The 19,230-nt window shown below is 31.0% G+C and overlaps 1 protein-coding gene across 1 annotated transcript; it reads left to right on the top strand.

Annotated features, from left to right (window-relative positions):
• Positions 1-562: 562 nt before the first annotated feature.
• Positions 563-2,304, top strand: LOC147410875 (uncharacterized). The gene is made up of 2 exons (XM_086441092.1): positions 563-837; positions 1,218-2,304. Exons 1-2 carry the CDS (start codon positions 646-648, stop codon positions 1,779-1,781), a joined length of 756 nt encoding a protein of 251 aa, XP_086297218.1. The 5' UTR covers positions 563-645; the 3' UTR covers positions 1,782-2,304.
• The last annotated feature ends 16,926 nt before the right edge of the window (positions 2,305-19,230 follow it).

Genomic DNA, 19,230 nt, shown 5'->3' with positions numbered 1-19,230 from the left:
GGCGGATGAGGTGAGGGATGGAGAAGAATGAGAAGAAGAAAAAGAAGAAGAAAGATAGAAGGTGGTCGGAGACGGAGCCGATGGCGACGGCGATGACGACGACGACGAGGTTAGTGTAATGGTGGTGGTGGTGGTGGTGGTGGTGATGGTGGTAGTGGTGGTAGGGAAGAATTGATGATGGAAAATATGGATGGATTTCATTTTCCCACCCATATAGGTGGGAAAGTGAAATCCATGATTTAGTGGACTTTTTGAATGGGGTGGAAAATGATTTCCATTTCCATGTGCAATCAAACACTTGAAAAATATCATTTTCCATGAAAATTGATTTTCCACCCTATTTTCCATGTGCAATCAAACATACCCTTACTGTATTTATTATACTTTAAAACGTTAACAAAAACCCTTTATTTGTTCACATCGGCTCACGAGTCATCGAGTTAACCCGGATCAGTAGACCTCCGAGTCAAGTGTTCGAACTTTAAAAGGTAGCACTAAATACTATAATAAATAATAATAAAACCTTCTTAAACGGATTCTGTCCATCTATTTATTTCCTTCTTTTAAAAAAAAAAAATTATTTTCAAATCACCTCTCTCTCTCTCTCTCTCTCTGAAACTTCTGTGTTTCTCGTTTGTTTTAGTAATGGCGGCCGAGGTTAGTTCTCTGTTTCGGATTCTCAACGAATACAAGGAAGAAGAACAACAACAACAGTTGAAGAACGAATCAAATACTGGAAACTCGACAGTTTTGATCACAAGGGACTTGCTTGGATCGAAGGAGTTAGATCTTGATTTACAGGTCCCAAACGGTTGGGAGAAGCGACTCGATTTGAAGGTAAGTCGAGGAATTTATTTTCAACGATCGATTTTAGCTATCTGTTTTAGGCTTTCGAGCAATAGATTTATGGAATTTTGGTAGAATTAATCGGTTCTTAGGTTCTGATTTCTGGATTATTTTATTTTATTTTTCAAAACAGGTGTTTTAAAAATATTTTATTTTATTTTATTTACTCTGTAAAACCTCAAATCTTTATGTGCAGTAGATCTTACTCTCTCTCTTCCTCGATTTTATTAAATAATTTGCCTTTTCGAGAACTTTTTATCTGTCATCGATCCTCTGCTTTACTTTTCGTACTTTCTTCAGATATTTCTGTTTCTCTGCAAAAAGATGTCTCCTTTTTAAATAAAATATAAAATTCTGTTCATCGTCTACAGTCAGGAAAAGTCTACTTGCAGAGATGCAATTCACCTCCAATTTCATCATCATCAACAACATCTTCTTCAGATCACAATAAAAAGTATCAGAAACAAAAGAATCGAATGGTTCCAGAGATTCAAGATCTAAACTTACCTCCATCATCAATAATAACTACATCGGAGAATCTCTTAGAAGAAGAATGTTTAGATCTAAAGTTGGTTACTGCTTACGATTACCAAAGCGTTTGCACACTTGATAAGGTAAAATCCGCATTGGACAGAGCACAGAAAGAATCGATAATGAAACGATCTCGTAAGTTTGATGAATCTTCGCTTTCGTCTTCTTCGACTTCGATCCAAAAAAATGAAGAAGAACAGAAGAAGAAGAAGAATTCTTTGTCTTGGTCTTCATCTTCGTCTTCGTCTTCTTCTTCGTCGAATATGCTTTTCACAGCAGGATGTCCAAGATGTTTGCTGTACGTTTTGATATCAAAGAGAAACCCAAAGTGTCCTCGTTGCGACTCAATCGTTCCATCTCCAGTACTTAAGAGACCTCGAATTGATCTCAATACATCACTGTGAGTGTGTTAAAGAGAGAAGCCGTTCAAATTGAATTTCCCAACATAATAGATTCTCTCTCTTTTAATTTTTTTTTTTTTTTTAACTTTAATTTTGTAAATGATAATTAAACTTCCGGTTTCGGCGTATAAAATTACAAAATCGCTGTTAATTACTTTTTAGGGTTTAATTGTTTTTATTTACTCAAGTATCATCCTCATCTTGATCTTGGTGAATATTTGGGTTTAATTGTTTACTTTTAATAGATAAATAATAAAAAAGACTTAATTGTCCTTGTCTTCAACCATAACCAAAGGGTAATTTTCGATGTCCCTTTGATTCCTCAACTACCACCTCGACTTCGATTTTATCATTTGATTGGACATGGGAAAATACCAAATAAATAAATAGAAGAGAAGAGAAGATAGAAGAGAAGAGAAGAGAAGAGAAGGAGAGAGAGAGAGAGAGAGAGAGAGCATGCTCTAGGGAAGGGTTGCAACAATGGTCACCAAATTCACCAACCTATTGTAAAAGTTTGAATTTTTTTCTTCACCGATTTAATCATATGATATTTTCAACAAATAACTACTTTTACAAGTTTTACGATTTAATCACGAACTTCATGTTAAATCGTGAACTTTGCGATTAAATTAGATTGAAACAAAAAATGAAATTAAAGCACAAGTAAGAGAAGACAACGTTGAATATTTCTATACTTTGAAAAATATTAACCTTGAATGTATTGTTGACTTGTGGTTACTTGTTGTGAATGATATTTATAGGGGGTTTGGTTATTTATTATTGTGGTTTAATATGAGATTTGAGGATGTAATATGAAAATATCACATCTAATAAATAATTAAAGAGACTTAATACTATCCCAATTTCTTTTTTCTTTTTTTTTTTTCCTAATTTTTTTTTTCCAATTTTATGGAATTTTTCCCTTGCCAACTTATTCTTGAACCCCAAGTTGGTGACTATGAATGCAACTCAGGTGGGTTGTGAATCAATCCAACCTAACCTAAACTTGATAAACACTATCCCGTGCTCGTGTCTATGGGTTGCAAATCAACTCAGCCTAACCTAAACTTCATAAATACTAACCCGTGCTCGCATCCAACTCGACTTCGGGCAATGAAATGCACTACCTAAGTTGGATTGATTGGGTTAGTTGGGTGTGATCATTTCTCTTTAATACTAGATAATTTAGTAATCAGAAGGACTATAAAAATAAGTGGAACTTAAGAGAGTATGAAAGTTGCAATTAAATTGTTTTTAAATGTATTTTAAAGTTCATCTACACAAAATTATAAGCAAATTTAAAGAACAAGATGATGATTAATCAAAATAACAAGACAAACATTTAAAATTACAATATAATTATTATATGGCATATAAAATTGCATTAACAAAAGTGTTAATAACAAAACAATTGATTATTTAATAAAAATCACCACATTAATTTTGATATATAAATAAACAAAAGTATATATATATATATATATATATATATACTGAAATGTGAATTGTGAATAAGTAAGAAACGAAGATATAAGAAAATGTTTTTAAAATATAATCATATGAAGTTCAAATTTGAGCAAATCAAGCAACTCGATGCTTATATGAACCCATGTCATTTTTTTTTTGTTGTAATTTAGTAAATCCCCCTAAAATTTGACTTAATTCAAAATTTTGATTTAATAGTCAAGTTTGAAATGGTACTTAGAAAAAAAAAATCAAAATTTCACCATTAATTCATTAAAAAAATAAATGTTTCCAGTCAAGGGAGGTAGACCTAATCTTGCATTTTGTAGGGGATTAAAATTAATATCACCAATTTTGTAAGGAGATTTATGAAATTATACTTTTTTTGTTCGAGCCCAAGTCTGAATCCAGACTATTGTGCCCAGACCTAACCCAAGGTCTATTAATTCAAGTCCTTTTGTTGTCACTTTTGTGATCAAAGTGTGTGAAGGCTTCTTTATGCTTCTAATTAACATTGAATCACTCGTAGCTTTCATCTGTTCTCTATAGGTAAATTTGAGGTTTTTTCATCCTTAAAAGCCCCTAAGACCACCTATGGAATCATTTTATGCAACCAGGGAATCTTTCTTTAGACTTAGAAAAGTCCTAGGAAGAATCCCTTTAGATAGAGAAAAATATGCTATTTCGATTACTTTCTTGATTAGTTTCAATTAGCCAAAGAGCTTTATTCTGCTAATTAAAGACCCTTTGATTACATTTTTAGAGATGATGTAAATATTTCTCAAATTCCTTGGTCAACTTCAGCCAATTGAAGAGGTCCTTTCGACTAATCGAAAGATGTTCTCAGCAAATTGAAGAGCGCATAAGGTATTTTTTCAAATACAATACAAAAATGATCTCTTAAGATTTCGGTTAATTGAAGAGCCCCTTCTCGGGTGATCGGCAATATTTTTAAAAATTATTCTTAGTGAGTCTTTCTTTGAAATTAGAGAGAAAATCTTAATATAATAGAATTTTCCTTTTAAGTAAAACTTTTAGCCATAAGTGTAGTTTTAAATCGTTTGACATTGCCTTTTGCGACGCACTTGGTCTTGACGACTCATATATAACGACTTTCTTAATTTTAGAAGACAATTCAACCAGATCCCAAACACGATTCTGGTCCATATATTTTAACTCTTCTTTTATAACATTTATCTACTTAGAAGAATTATTACTTTTCATTGTTTGTGGAAACGTAATCGAATTTTTATTTATCCCAATAACGTAATCAAATTCTTGTAAATACATCATGTAATCATTTGAAATGGCAAGTGTCACGCCCCTGATTTAGGATCTGGATTTCTCAAATCTTGAGAGTGGAACGAAAAATAAAGAAATCAAAATCTTCAAATCTTAAATACGATATGAATTTCTTCTAAATAATTTCAACAGAGTTTCCCATAAAAATTAGTCTTATAAAAAAATTTTACTTGTAAAGATATACTTGTATAATCAAAATCCATATATCCAACTACATTTCAATCACCATATCATAAAAAATATAAATACATCAACTACACATCTCATATCGATCGACAGTTATCCACATCATAAATACTAACTCTCACACTCCAAACATATACATACAAGAAAACACAATACACGTGATACTAAAATATACAAGAAAGTCTAAAACTACATAAACTAATTCCATCAAACTCCAATCTTAGCTCACATATAGTTGAAATAGTGTTTATCATCTTGATCTTGCGATTCCTCGATATAATGTTCTCTATCTAGAATATATATCTTGATAATTGTAATATCTGTAATATTTTATTAATAGGATGAGTAATATGGAAGTTACTCAATAGTAAATTTACATTTCAAATTAATAGTCATAACATAAATGGATAAACAAGTTAATCTATTATAAATAATGTAAATTTTTAAATAAATAAACAAAACGAATAACACTTAAAACATGTTAATCTTTAATAAAATAATAATGAAATATCTTTATCTTCGTAATAAAACAAAAAAAAAACATAAATATGTTATAATAATATCAATCTTAGTGATGTATTTGATAAGAATGATGAGGAACTCAGCCGATAAAAAAATATTGATCTGTATATCGATGCTCTAGTACTTAATCAATGTGGAACTTATCGTTGATTTCTAATTTTATGGCAATTTACCATAATTGGTTGACCGTATTTTCTAACTCAAGTTGGTCGTTGATCCTTAATGGAGATCAACTGTTTGACTATTATAGATTATAAATGATCATTTGACAAGTCAACTTCATTATACCTCTATGGTATGCATATGTCCTCAATCAATTTAATCATCTACAAATCATCTTTATAGTATAATTTATTATTTTTCAATAAAGATAAGATAAACATTTATCAAATAATAGGTACAATGATATTCTCAAGTGATATCCCATACTATCCAGAGAGAATATCAAATCCATATTATTCTAAATTAATTGATTACTTTCGGAAAGAGCTACCGATTAATCTATAAACATTCATTATCCATTTAATAGACAACAAATATATATATTTTAAATTCACTTGAAATAAATTAAAATAAATTTGCAAGTGTGTTAACCTTCCAAAGTATTCTAGAATTATAAACATGCAGTAGTATATCGAAAGTAATAAATAATAAAACAGTAAACATGCAGGAACACCGTCTCACGATTACCATCCTAATTGCATCATATGCTACATAGTGCTAAAAAATACTATAAACTTATAAATTCCTCAACATAAGCACATATAACCGAGAATCTTATTCTCGATTCCAATCAATAAAGAATGTCATTCTCGATTCTAAATAATCGAGACTTTCATTCTCGATTTCAAATTTAAAATTAAATATTTTATATTTTTTTAATAGATTATCATCCAATGAAAATACACTTTCAAAACAGGACGTCTTAATAATTTTAAAATGAACATTCTACGTAAATTATTATTAAAATTAATTTATTTCAAATTTATTTTCTAGTTACATTTACTCCAATTCATTTATTTTTATCTCACAATATTAAAATATCAGATAAAAGATATAACACAAATTATTCTACAATTCAATGCATAAATTTTGAATTTAAATCATAAGAAATTTAAAACTAATTATCAAAATTAAAAATAAAATATATTTCATTGAAAACTATACTACGAATTTGAAATTATAAGTTTACTACCTTCACAACTGGGTTTTACGCATCCCTACGACATTAAAATAATTTTTATAGTTAATTTCCTCAGCGATTCGACAAAATATTTTAATGACTAAGTAGATCTCAACATTGTAGATATTTTGTTCTTCAGTATAGGATTTTAACTCATGTCTGAAATACATTTAAATCTCAATCGAAGGTAACGTAAACAAGCTCTATCAAAATCCACTCGTCACTAATTTCTATTTTTCTCTCGCGGGAATGAATGAACATCAAGTAAGATTATAATATATAATAATATATTATATGTTATATTATAATATATAAAATGAATACTTGGGTATCTAAATTGTTAACACATTTATAACTTATAATATTATATTATATTATATTATATAATATAATAATAGTTATATTTATATTAATTACACCTAGTTCCTTTAACACTTTAATAATTTCAAATTAATTCCTCTTATATAAATAATTATAATTAAATTAAAATTTTATTTTAATATTTGAATAATAAAAGAAATAATTAAATAATATTTTTTTCTCCGTTATGTCCATTACATTAAATTAATTCGAATTATACATCTTAGATTTTCAAAATTCCTTATCGATTTTTCTCTATTGACCAAAATATCTCTTAAACCGAAAGTTTCTTGATAAAATTAATATTTTCATAACTTATCATATTAAACTCAGATTTAAGCATATTGATAGTATAAATTATATTTTTCGATGCTTTTGAACTCAATGATAATGTATGTTTGACCAAAAGAACTTTTTATAAAATGTTGAATTTTATTTACTTTGACTAAATATTTTAGTTATTCAATTTTAATCATGGTAGGATTCTTTAAATTATACATTTCATTTGTTAAATTCTCTTTCTAGAAAAATATTATGTTAGATCGATAATATCACTATTTATTTTTAATATTTTTTAAAAACTAAATAGGAAAGCAGGTCAATATAGTTGACTTAATTTCTCGATATACGTAATAAAATGTTATGAAGTTACAACAAGTCTCATTTCTTTGGGAGATCTTCTCAAAACTACTAATGGTGGATCTTCAATTACAATTGTTGAGTCTTAATAGTGTGGTGAACCAACTTGTTCTATCTATTGTTTATTCTTTTCAGGTTGTTGAATATCTTGAGAATCAACAATTTCTTAAAGATTAAGAGGTGATAGGATATCCATCATTACTTTTTTAAGAGGTTATTTTACTAGTTCTACACTCTACTAATCTCACCTTTTCTAAGAATCTAGCATTTCTAGTTTCAATTATTCTCGTACTGTGATTAGGACAATATAATTTATATCCTTTAGCCTTTTTCAAATAATCAATGAAATATTCATAAATTGTCTAGAGATTCAAGAAATCTATACTCTGATACCACATATTAGATTTTAAATATACAAAATTTTATTTACATAACTATTGTTCTATAAATTCCAATAGATCAAGAATCATACATATATCTTAAGAACCTATTCATGTTGTTAAGCATCAAAGTTTGGGTACTTACCTTGTGCCATAAGCCAAAAATCATTAATCCAATAATATGTGCTAGAAGTGTGTATTTCGCAATCCATATATCAACGAATCCAAGTGTGTAAACCTCAAATTCGAGTTCTTCAATTTTCAGACCCACTTTCTTTCTCCTTACTATTTGGATTGGCTAGGGTTTTACTGATTGAAGGATATCACTATATTCAGAACCCTATAAATATAGTTTGTGTGTCTCTCACTATTATTGTTATTATGGGGTGTCTATTCACTTATATAGATGGAAATAGAGGGCCTAGAGATCCTCTCTTAGTAAGATTCCCATTTATCAAAATTTTCTAATAAAACTTAAAGAGTATATTTCTAATTCTAACGATATTGGGAATCAACTTTAATATTGACATCTTTAATATATAGAATCCTTGTGCAAGTAAAGTTGCTAAAACCGTGAGATCAATGTGCCACACGAATTTGATTCTAACTCACACTACCTACCACATAAATCTTTATGTTTATGTAATTTTTATAGTCTTTGCTTTTCTTTTTCTTACATTCTCCAATCCTAGTTTCATTGATGAAAGTATCTAGATCCTAAACCTAGATTAAGAGCTTCAACCTTTATCTCACTCATTCTTGGCACAACCTCATCAAGACTCATTTAGAATATCTTATGGAACACTAGAGATGAAGCACTTGTGAAGCATTGAAAATTTAAGCCATTTCATGCTATATTGGTAGATCTACATCAAAGGCAAGAGTCTTCACTTTTTAGTCACTTTTATATTCCATATTTATCTAGTTTTTATGCTTTTCACAAATCTTTTTTTTTCATTAATAAAAAACAAGCTCTCAAGAGATACAATACCAATCAAGAGTGTGTGATAAGTTTCCTATGTTTTCCTTGGTGAAAATCTAAGAGTCTTAGGACGATATCCCTAGTGAAGGTTGTTGGTTAGCCTAAGTACAAAACCATGGTGTGAGTTGGAGAGAAAGCCAACTCCCTTAGTAGGTTTATTGATATTTTCCTAAGAAAAATTATTTGTAAATGATTTGAAGTGAACCAAAAACTTTTGTTTAGTGGAATTCCAAAATCCTAGATGAGGAAACCTTGGGAGTGGATGTGAGAATTTAGATGAGCTCCTATAAATCTTGTGTGCTTGATGTGTTTAATGTTATTCATGACTTATTACTGTGCATGCTAGATTTAACTTCCATTACATGTGTTATCGTACTCTCCTTAGCTGACCTTGTGTTGAATTGATCTAGGTGACTAGTTATCCTAGTTGTCAATATTTGAGATGCCCCATATTTTGTTCAATAGTAGATATATCCCCTAATTAGAAAAACAAAAAAAGAAAACCCTCCATGTTTTGGTCAAAATTAGAGATACCATATGTTCTCATATTGTTAGCATGCCCTTGATACCTAGTTGGGCCTTCTTTTTTTTTTTTTTCTTTATATTTATTTTTGGTAAGTCTGTTTTTAATAAGTTTAGTAACTCGATGCTAGCAAGATTTGACCCAGATCTCTGGTATCATCACCTAAAGACTTTACCAACTAAGCTAATTATGCCTTCTTTGAGACTAACATAAATAAACTCTATGAAACAACATCTACGACCCAGATTTGTTCTAAAGTAGCAAATCATAAATTCAAATTTGAACCAAGCCAACCTTTGTACCAGGTGACAAAAATCTCAAAATCTTATTTTAAACTTTAAAGTGATTCCAAACCAATGGTTTTACGAAATATTATTAGAAATAAATAAAATTATTCTTTTAAACTTTCCACTTCAGTCCATTTTTAAATGGATCGTAAAATATGGAATGATTTTGAATTGCCACACCTACATTTTGCTTAAAATAGAAATTACTATCAATAGAAAGAGTGTCTATTGCCACACCAACTTTTGCTAATGCCACCCCAAGATATACAATTCTTTGGTGATTTACATATGAACTGGAGTGGCATTAGCAAAACTTGGCATCACAATAAAATCTCTCATAACATATCATATCTTTAGTCTTTATTACTATTATAATGAGAGGTGGCGAAGTAGAAGTGATTGGACACCAAATTTTGAGTGATCATAAATGCCCCCTTTTTATATTTCAATTTAATATAATTTATGTCATTTTAGTCAAAAACCCAGAAAATTACAACTCATATACAACCTTAAAATCACGTTGCTAAGTTTTCAAAATTAAAAAAAAAAACATCATTTTTTACTATCTAATCTAAAAAATCCTTTAACCAATATTTTAAATTGCAAATAAGCCCTTTAGATATATGTATGTTTGCACATACCACCTTCTACTGGACTATAAAAAAAATGAGTGGACCATTTGAAATAACCCAATCTTTGATTTTTTAATTTTTTTTCCTGGATAACTAATAAGTAGTCCTTCCAAACTCAAATAGTTTTCTAACCAGCGTAGAATCCTTATTTAATTTTTATTAGAGTAAATGACACTTTGACAACCCTATAGTTTGACATAATTCCATATTAATCCCCTAACATTTGACAATTGCACTTACCTCCTCTTTCACCTACAGTATTAAAGTTCAGATGCTATTTTACCCTCAATTTATTTTATTTTTAAAATAAAAAAAATTAAAATTTGAAACTATAAAAATGTCCCTTTCTAAGGATTCACAAAGAAACCCATTTTTGCACACTATTTTTATTTATAAAAAGAATGATATTTTAAAAAGGGCAAAAAGATCTTTATAAAATTTTAAAAAAAATCATTTTTTAACTGTTTGGTTGACGGCAAGTGGATGAAAGGGGGTAAGTGTACCCATTAGATAATTATAGGGGAGGTAAGTGCAATTGTCATAATGTTAGGGGGTCAACATAGACATACAAAACCATAGGGACTGATAGTGTAATTTACCCTTTTTATTATGCATTATTCGTTATATCGATAGTGTAGCAATATAAGCTCCCAAGTAATTGGATCGTCATGTTAGTTTTAGATATCTGATGAATTATTTAGAGAGCTGCTATTGGCACCCCAATTTTTATTTATTACACTCCAATAAAAATAAAGAAAATTAGTGTACAGTTGAGAATAAGTAAATGTTGGGGTGCCAATAGTTTTTTTGTTGTTGCTAGATTTCTATTTTTTGGGTTTAGTATTTTAAACGAGTCTAATTATAATTGCAAACAACTTCTGAAATTGTTTGAAAGAATATTATAATATTATGTAATGTTGAAATTATAATTTGATTCAAACATTTGTAATGGCGTTTTTCCCAAAAGTTACACAACTTATTTCCAAATTCTGGTTTCAGTACACTGTTCTTATTAATTCTGAAAATATGCGTGAATCATTTTCCAGTGAATTCGTTAGTAGGTATTTTTAATTTTAAGTTACAAATTCACTGGTATTAAAGTGATGAATTCGTTGGTAAATTTAAAGTCAAAATATCCTTGATTTTAAAGTGACGAATTTGCAAGTAAATTTTAAGACAAAATATCCTTATTTTTTAATGGTGAATTCGTTGGTAATTTATCCGAGAATTCATCACTTTAAATTAAAAATTCCTATCAATGAATTCGTTGAAAAATGATTCATGCATGTTTTTGGAATTAATATGAACCACCAGACTCGGAATTTCATCACACAAAATGGTTATTCACCCTTCGTAATATTTATAGAGTGTGTTTTAATTTTTAATTGGGGTGTGATAAATAATTCAAGAAATTGGGGTGTCAATAGCAGCTCTCATTATTTACAATGGGGTAAGGGGGCAAAGTCGAGCAACTGATGCGCTTTGGCCCTCTCAATCAAGGGGACTGAAGCTTTGTAAAGTTGAATTATTGATAGTCATATTGTGCCATAAAGCCCTTTGATTGAAATTGTTTATCTAATTACTTCACAAATTAAGTTGCTTGATTTCATTATGTGCCTGTCATGGAATGTGACAACAGTTTAGTCAAATAGTTGGTATCAAAGCGTCGTAGTTTTGGACTTCTTCATCTTGGATAATCGATAATTAATAGTTAGTTGTGATTGAAAATCGATTGGGTCAACACAATATAAATCGCTTTCAAATATTTGATTGAATCTCTTTAAGTTTTAGTTAAGGATTTGTTATATGTTAATTTTAGTTCACCAATTTAAAGAAAAATCTGACTTCGATTATAGGTTAACCGACTTAAAGAGAAAAATCTAATTTCTATTTTGTTAACTGATTTAAAGACAAACCTGGCTTCGATTTTGGCTTCTCCAATTTAAAGTTTGATTGTTAATTGATCAAATAAAGAAATATGGGGAATTTTAGGAAGAATCAAAACCTCGATCGATTTTACCAATCCATTACAGGAAAATAATTCTAATTATTTAAGTTCATCAATTTGAAGTTCAATTAGTTGAAGATTGACACTATTTTTAATCTTGGAATGGTTGATCGAATGAAGGTTTGTTAAGATTGATCACATGATTGAGGCATGGTTTGTATATGTTTGATCAATTGAACGATTATCATTATCATGGTTTAACTAATAACGTAGGATCTCGTGATAATCTGACACTCTTTTTGTACGCTCCCTTCACAGAACCGTATAAAACCATAAATATCTGTCCATGTGTATCCCAAAGCAATAGATCTACGGTTTTGTTAGGGGAGTGTACAAAGGGGGCTTCAGAATATCATGATTCTTATGTAAAATAAATGATTGAAACTAATGATATCTATGATTGTTCCATCCTCTTCTACTTCTCCAAAAATCATATCTTGTAGCACTTGAGACTTAAGGTTGAGGTAGATAAAATTATAAGGATGAAATTGAAAATAAATTTTCTTTTACCCAAGAGGCTGAAGATGATGACTGATTTTTGGAAAAAAATTCAGGGATGTTTGGGTAAAGGTTGAAGACAATAGCTTTTAGGTCATTTTCATTAGTCTATTAGGAAAGATGGTGAAGGTAAGGGGACATGCCATCAGTTTGAAAATATAGGGATGTCTTCCCATTTTTCTAAATATTTGAGATACCCCCATATGTTTTCAAATCGATGACATACCCTTTGACCAATTGCCTCGCCCCTCTAGTCGCTATGGGTCCGGGCACCTCCGTCATTAAAAGAAAAAAAAAATCACCTTCATTTTGGTCTTCTCTACAAAATATTGAAAATGCCTAAGTGCTCTCATCTTCAACTTCTAGTCAAAATCTTTTGATTTTTCTTGTCATATTAAACTAGTTGTCTTCCAATTTTTTAACCTCTATGATAAATTATTCAACCTCATTTTCAATCATTCGTTAACCCCTTGTAAAAAAAAACCTCTTAATATTTCTATCCAAAAAATTTTAGTCTTTTAGTTCTCAAGAAATCCTATCTTATACCTAAGGTTTAAAGAGGTTAAAATAGATAATATCTTAATGTTGAAACTGAGGGTAGTGTAGATGAAAGGTTTTGGGAAGAAAAAAATTGGGTTTCTTTTAAAAAGTTGAAGATGGCAATTAAGGTATTTTTCATTAATCTATTAGAAAAGGTTGAGATTATAGGGTCATACTTTTAGTTTGAAAACATAGAGATATTTATCAAAAGAGTCGAGCTAAATTGATTCAAAAAAATAGAACAACTAACAATGTGCACTGAACGATAGATTCTTTTTGTCGAGATATAAAAGGAAAAAAAATCTACAGCTCTATGTACATTCCATGTCAATAGAGTGTATTTGAGTTAGTTAAATATCACTCCTACTGACTCAATAAAAAGATACTCAAATATAATCAATTGAAGTGGAATGCATAGATTTTTTTCCTTGTGTGTCTCGAGCAAAAAAATATATGGTTCTATGCACATGCCATGGTAGTTAAGTATGTTTTTTTTAGTTAATTTATCACGACTCAAACCTAAATCATCCTATATTTTCAAGTACATGTAACATTAATGGGTGACACATGTATTTGCGCATGAGTTACAAAAATTAATATTTTATAAAAGATTGAGATTATATTATAATTAATTAGTGAGATTTATTTTATAAATTTTCAATAGACATCTTTAAAGGGAGCGATTACTTGCAAATCGCCTTCAATCAATTGCAGTCCTTCACTTAAAAAAATCCCTTGCACTCCAATGGGATGATTGCACTTTAAAAAAAAAAATTAGACATCTATAAAATAGAAATTCTTCCTTACAAAAAACTAAAGAGAGAGTGGGCTAAGAATGTGTGTGTGTGTGTGCGCATGCGCGCGTGTGTGTGTGAGAGAAACCCAAAGAGAGGAGAGGATAGAGAAAAAGGAAAGAGAGAGGGGACTGAGATGAGAGTGAAAAAGGTGGAAAAAAAAAAAAAAAAAGAGGATTGAGATTGAAGTGTGTAAGAGAGAAGGTAAACTAAAAGAGAAAGAAAAGAGATGGTTGACATGGGAGGAAGATGAGAGAGAAGATAGATAGGGTAACTGGGAGAGAAGAGAGATTTTGAGTGATTTGTAATTTATACGGATTTTTTAAAGGTAAAAAATATGTAACAATTTTTAAAATTGGGTTGCAACTGGCTATCTCTGATCTGCAAGTAGTTGGTCACTTTAAAAATTGTTGTTTTATATCTACTATTATAAAGAGAGAAGATGTAGTAGAAGCATTTTGCCAAAAATATTCGAATCTCACAAATGCCCCACCTTTACATTTAAAAACTTAGGGTTGTTACGATTTTTTTGATGGCTTTTTGGACTTTGAGCCGAAAAAGCAAAAAAAAAAAAAAAAAAACATTTTTGTTGGTAACGGTTTCTACTTCAACGGCTTTGTGGGAAATTCAAAACAACATTTTTTATAAGCTTGCTAGGATTGCTTTCGTGTGAGAACCACTAACTCGTCAATTAAACAACAACATCAATTTGACCTTTCTCTACTATTATTTCTATTACTTTTTTGTCAACTTATATAACAAACAAGATTCTCCTAGAAGCAACTTCTCAAACTCTAAACTTCTACTTCTCCTAGACACAACATTCTTCAGTAGAAGCTGAAATATATTTCAAACAGACCCTTAATATAAACAAGTTCATTACTATGAAATGTACTACAAAAATATCTTTTTTACTATTTAATTTTCACTAACCCTTTAATCAATATTTTGAATTATAGACACACCCTTTTTGTATATGTGCTTTTGCACATGGCACCTTCTAGTTTAATGTAATGAAAAATATTTTGAGAGATTTACCCGACAGACCTAACTGTTGCATTTTTATTACAAAAACTCCCTGGGAGTTTTGACGACTCCAAGGGAACCTTGTTTTATGAAGTTTCTTACCCACCAAACCCCACTTTATCAAGTTCATTATCATGCAAACCTTGCAGTGGGGATCCACGTCATAAATTTCAAATTTATGCAGTTAATTTGTTGCTTAACATATCTTGGAATGGATTCTAAACACATCAATTTTTAGCATTCAAAAACATGATCTGATGCGTAGGATTTATAAAGGATAAATTATAAGAACTCCAACAACAACAACAACAACAACAAAAATCAGTTAATTTTCACCATTAAATTTTATTTTAAATTTGGGAGTTTCATAACTATCCATTTTCAAAATCTACGATCAAGTAAAAATGTATTTTTTTTATTTTTTTCATTCTAATTTGGGTTTTTTCATAAAATCTAGAAGGACTTGTTGTTGGATTTCTAATTTAAAAATTCATGTGGGCCAATGACCCTTAGTAAGATTTGAAATCTTATCAAGTTAGTCATGATAGTCAAATTCATAAAATAAGATTTGTGCAGATAATAAAATAAGAGAATTTTTATAATAAAATTAGATTGGTCTATCTAGTAAATCTCTTAAATATTTTTAACTCAAGAGAGGGCATATTTGCCAACTAAGAATCTTACCAACATTTCGGCTGAACCAGAGAATTTAGCTACCTTGTACAAAATTGCTCTTAACGGCTTTCATGACGGCTGTCAACCAAGTACGGTTACTTTAAACGATTAGACAATTGGACAACAACTTCTCACCATCTTTCGTCAACATTGAGCTTCCGTTACCGTCTATTAAACTTCCTCATTTAAAGCCAAGTCGAAGTCACCATTTAGTGAAGCCGTACCAAACTTTATAATTTCAACTTGGACCCACCCGACTCTACTTTAATATTAATATGCCACGTGTCTATCTTCACTCCAAGTTACTTACTGATCCATCCTAGTGTTCTCCTAGAGTAAAACGTCGTCCTCAGATTTCACGTGTATCTGGGATGATGAGAGTCGTAATCCTTAGGGATGACGTACTACGGTGTTCTCGTACAAAGACGAGAGACGTTAATGGGACAAAGAGACGGAACTTTATTTTCAAGAGAAACATTTTCCTTACTACGTAAGATTTAATCTTATCAAGGGTCGTTTTGCTCAAATGAAGTTCTACATTAGAAATCCAACACCTAACACCACAGATCTTTAAATTTCATTGAAAAAATCAGATCCAAAAATATATTTCATAATAAAATTTATTTTGAGCTTCATCCAAGGTTTTTAAAAAGGACGGCTATTAGACTTCCACCTCACTCTCAAACTTAAAATTAAAATTCACAATGTTAGAAATATTTTATCCAAATTTCATAGACTTTTTTTCCTCTACAACCCTGAAGTATCTGATTATGTTTTTGGATGACATAAGGTGGACCCAAGGATCCTTATTAACGCAATAAGACTAGTCAGACTCTTATTATTATATTTTTTTGAAGATTAAAAGAGGACTAAGCCGACACCCAACCAAAAAAGAAGAGATTATAATTTTTCATTGGCATGCCCACTAGCATCCTTACATAAAATATCCTTAAGCTATTGAGGGAGGTCCAAAGGATCCAACCTAAAATTACCTAAGGAATTTAGGTAGGAAACTAAAAAAATCAACAGCTTGGTAGTTTTCCTTGAAACAAAACGAAACTTCAATCATCCTGAAGTGTGATGCTTTAGACTTGAGGGGCTCTCATGGTTCTTTCTTCCCAAGGCACTGTTGCCTTTCCATTGATGCAGTCGATAACCACTTTTGAGTTAGTTTTGACCATTAAGGAATCTATATTTAAGTTGGTAGCCAACTTTAGACCTTTGAGGATAGCTTGAAACGCATGCGCGAGAATTGACTTCCCAATGCAGTTTTCAGCAATAGCCCCTACAATACTTCCTCTATTGTATCTAATGATAGCTACTTCTCTTCCAATATCTCCTCTATAAGACCTATCCGAGTTCAATACATAGGAATCTTCCCATTTCACAAGAATTCTAAAATCAAACCTTGGGGTCATATTCCAATAGGCCATGATGGCTTTTGATGACGTATTATTTTCGGTGCTTGCCTATATGCTTTCAACTCTGAATTGGGCATCCCTCACTATAATGCACTCTAGCAATTTCAGGGGGAGAAAATTGCTTTTGAAGACATGTCTACACCTTTCTAGTCAGACATAGTGGATAAAAGCATTAAAAGCAAGCCTCTTCACTAGGGCACTCAGAAACTTCCTTTTTGTATTGGTGCAAAGCCAATCTACTTCATCGATCCAGTTCCTATATCACAATTGATATTGGATCTCCTTAGAATTCTCTACCACAGGTTTTAAGAAAACTCACAGCCAAGAAATAGGTGGTCTTCTTCTTCAGTGGGACTTTCGAAAAAGCAACAACTTGATTGTTGGATAAACCTTATAACCAATAGCTTGTCCTGGGTTTTAAGCCCATTGCTTAGCCCCAACTAGGCAATGGCACTATGCCTCTTAATATTGTTGTTGAACCACACCAATCACCAGGGGGTGCAATCTAACATGAGGTTTGGGTTGTTAAAGGGCCTTGTAAGCAGATCTAAGAATAAAAGTTACTTTGGCTCTTGGCTTCCAAATTATTTTGTCCCTCTCATGGCTTTCTAATTCTAGAGATCTATTTTGCTCTTACTTGTTGCCCAGGTTGGCTGTAAGGTGAACAAGGACAACCCAAGTGTTGTCTAATCAAGGAGCTCACCTTGGCTTCTTTGTGGAGACTAGTCTCGTAGATGTGCTCCTACTGAAATTTGTTCAATAAAATCCCCTCATGTGCCCATGGATCATTCTAAATGTAGGTCTCTCCCATCCCCCAATCTATGAGTCACCAGGTCTTTAATGGCCCCTTGGTTTCCAACACTTTCCTCCACATCTAAGAGGCATCGGTAGGGATATGAATGGTCCAAAATGCTTTTTTGATTGCGTTTCTTTGAGCCCAAGTGATCCATATGCTACTTATGTTCGATGCAATGTCCCATAACTTCCTAGCTAATTCAAACTTTATTTTGGAACTCTAAGTCGTGGAAACTCAGTCCCCTTTTCTTTCTATCTCTAGCGACTCTCTTCTAACTAATGCAATACAATTTGTTGTTCATGCTAGGGCCTGTCCATGAGAACTTGGCATAAATTCTCTCTATACCCTTGAGGACCTTCTTAGGCAACATCAGAACATTGGTCCAATATACTTACATGCTACTGAACACTAATTTGATTGACTCCATTCGACCTGCCATGGACAAGAACATATCCTTCCAAGTCTTGATTTTGTTGATGATCTTGGAGATAAGGGATTGGTAGTATTCAAAATTGAGTATTGAGGGTATGAAAGGAATCTTGAGGTATGTCATAAGGTAGTTCCCATAAAGATCTAAAAGGCTTAGTTAATCTTCCTTCAAGGTCCCTTATCCCTAAATATTAGACACTGTTCTTGTTAACATTGATTTTCAAGCCTAATCTCTTACCAAATCAAGTCATGGCTTCACTGACAGCTTTTACAGAAGAGGGGGTTTCTTTGAAGAAGACCATAAAGTCGTCAACAAAGATGAGGTGGTTCAATTTTGGGTCCTTACACTTCTTCATCTACATCAGTCTCCTTAAGCTGGTTAAGTCTTCAATTTGGTAGAAAATAACTTATCAGGGTCTAGATAGTGGTTTCTAGAGCCCTTGTTGCATAAACTTTACGGATAAATTATATACTAAAACCCCTTATTAGACATAATGCATTGTTAATCCATAATAATTATTATTTTTCATAAAATGATATATTCTGGAAACTAATTACTGTTATTTTCATGTAATAGGAAAAAGTCACAAATTTCCAGAAACTAATTAGAAAATCCGTTTCTTTTCTTTTATGTTTAGATTAAACTTGTAGTAGGTTTTTATTTTTACAAAGTTCAAAATTTTACAGTTTCAATTTTATTTTATTAATCCGAAAAGGCTCAGATCGTAATAGATTTAGGGACGGATAATAGTGAGACGTAACTTCTCGACCCTTCGGATTCGTACACCGATATTCATGTTGGTGA

Source organism: Akebia trifoliata, chromosome 1, assembly GCF_017979445.1.
Source record: "Akebia trifoliata isolate Shusen 1 chromosome 1, ASM1797944v1, whole genome shotgun sequence".
Taxonomy (NCBI): Eukaryota; Viridiplantae; Streptophyta; class Magnoliopsida; order Ranunculales; family Lardizabalaceae; genus Akebia; species Akebia trifoliata.
The sequence above is the reverse complement of the archived record's forward strand: the minus strand, read 5'-3'. Positions and strand labels throughout refer to the sequence as shown.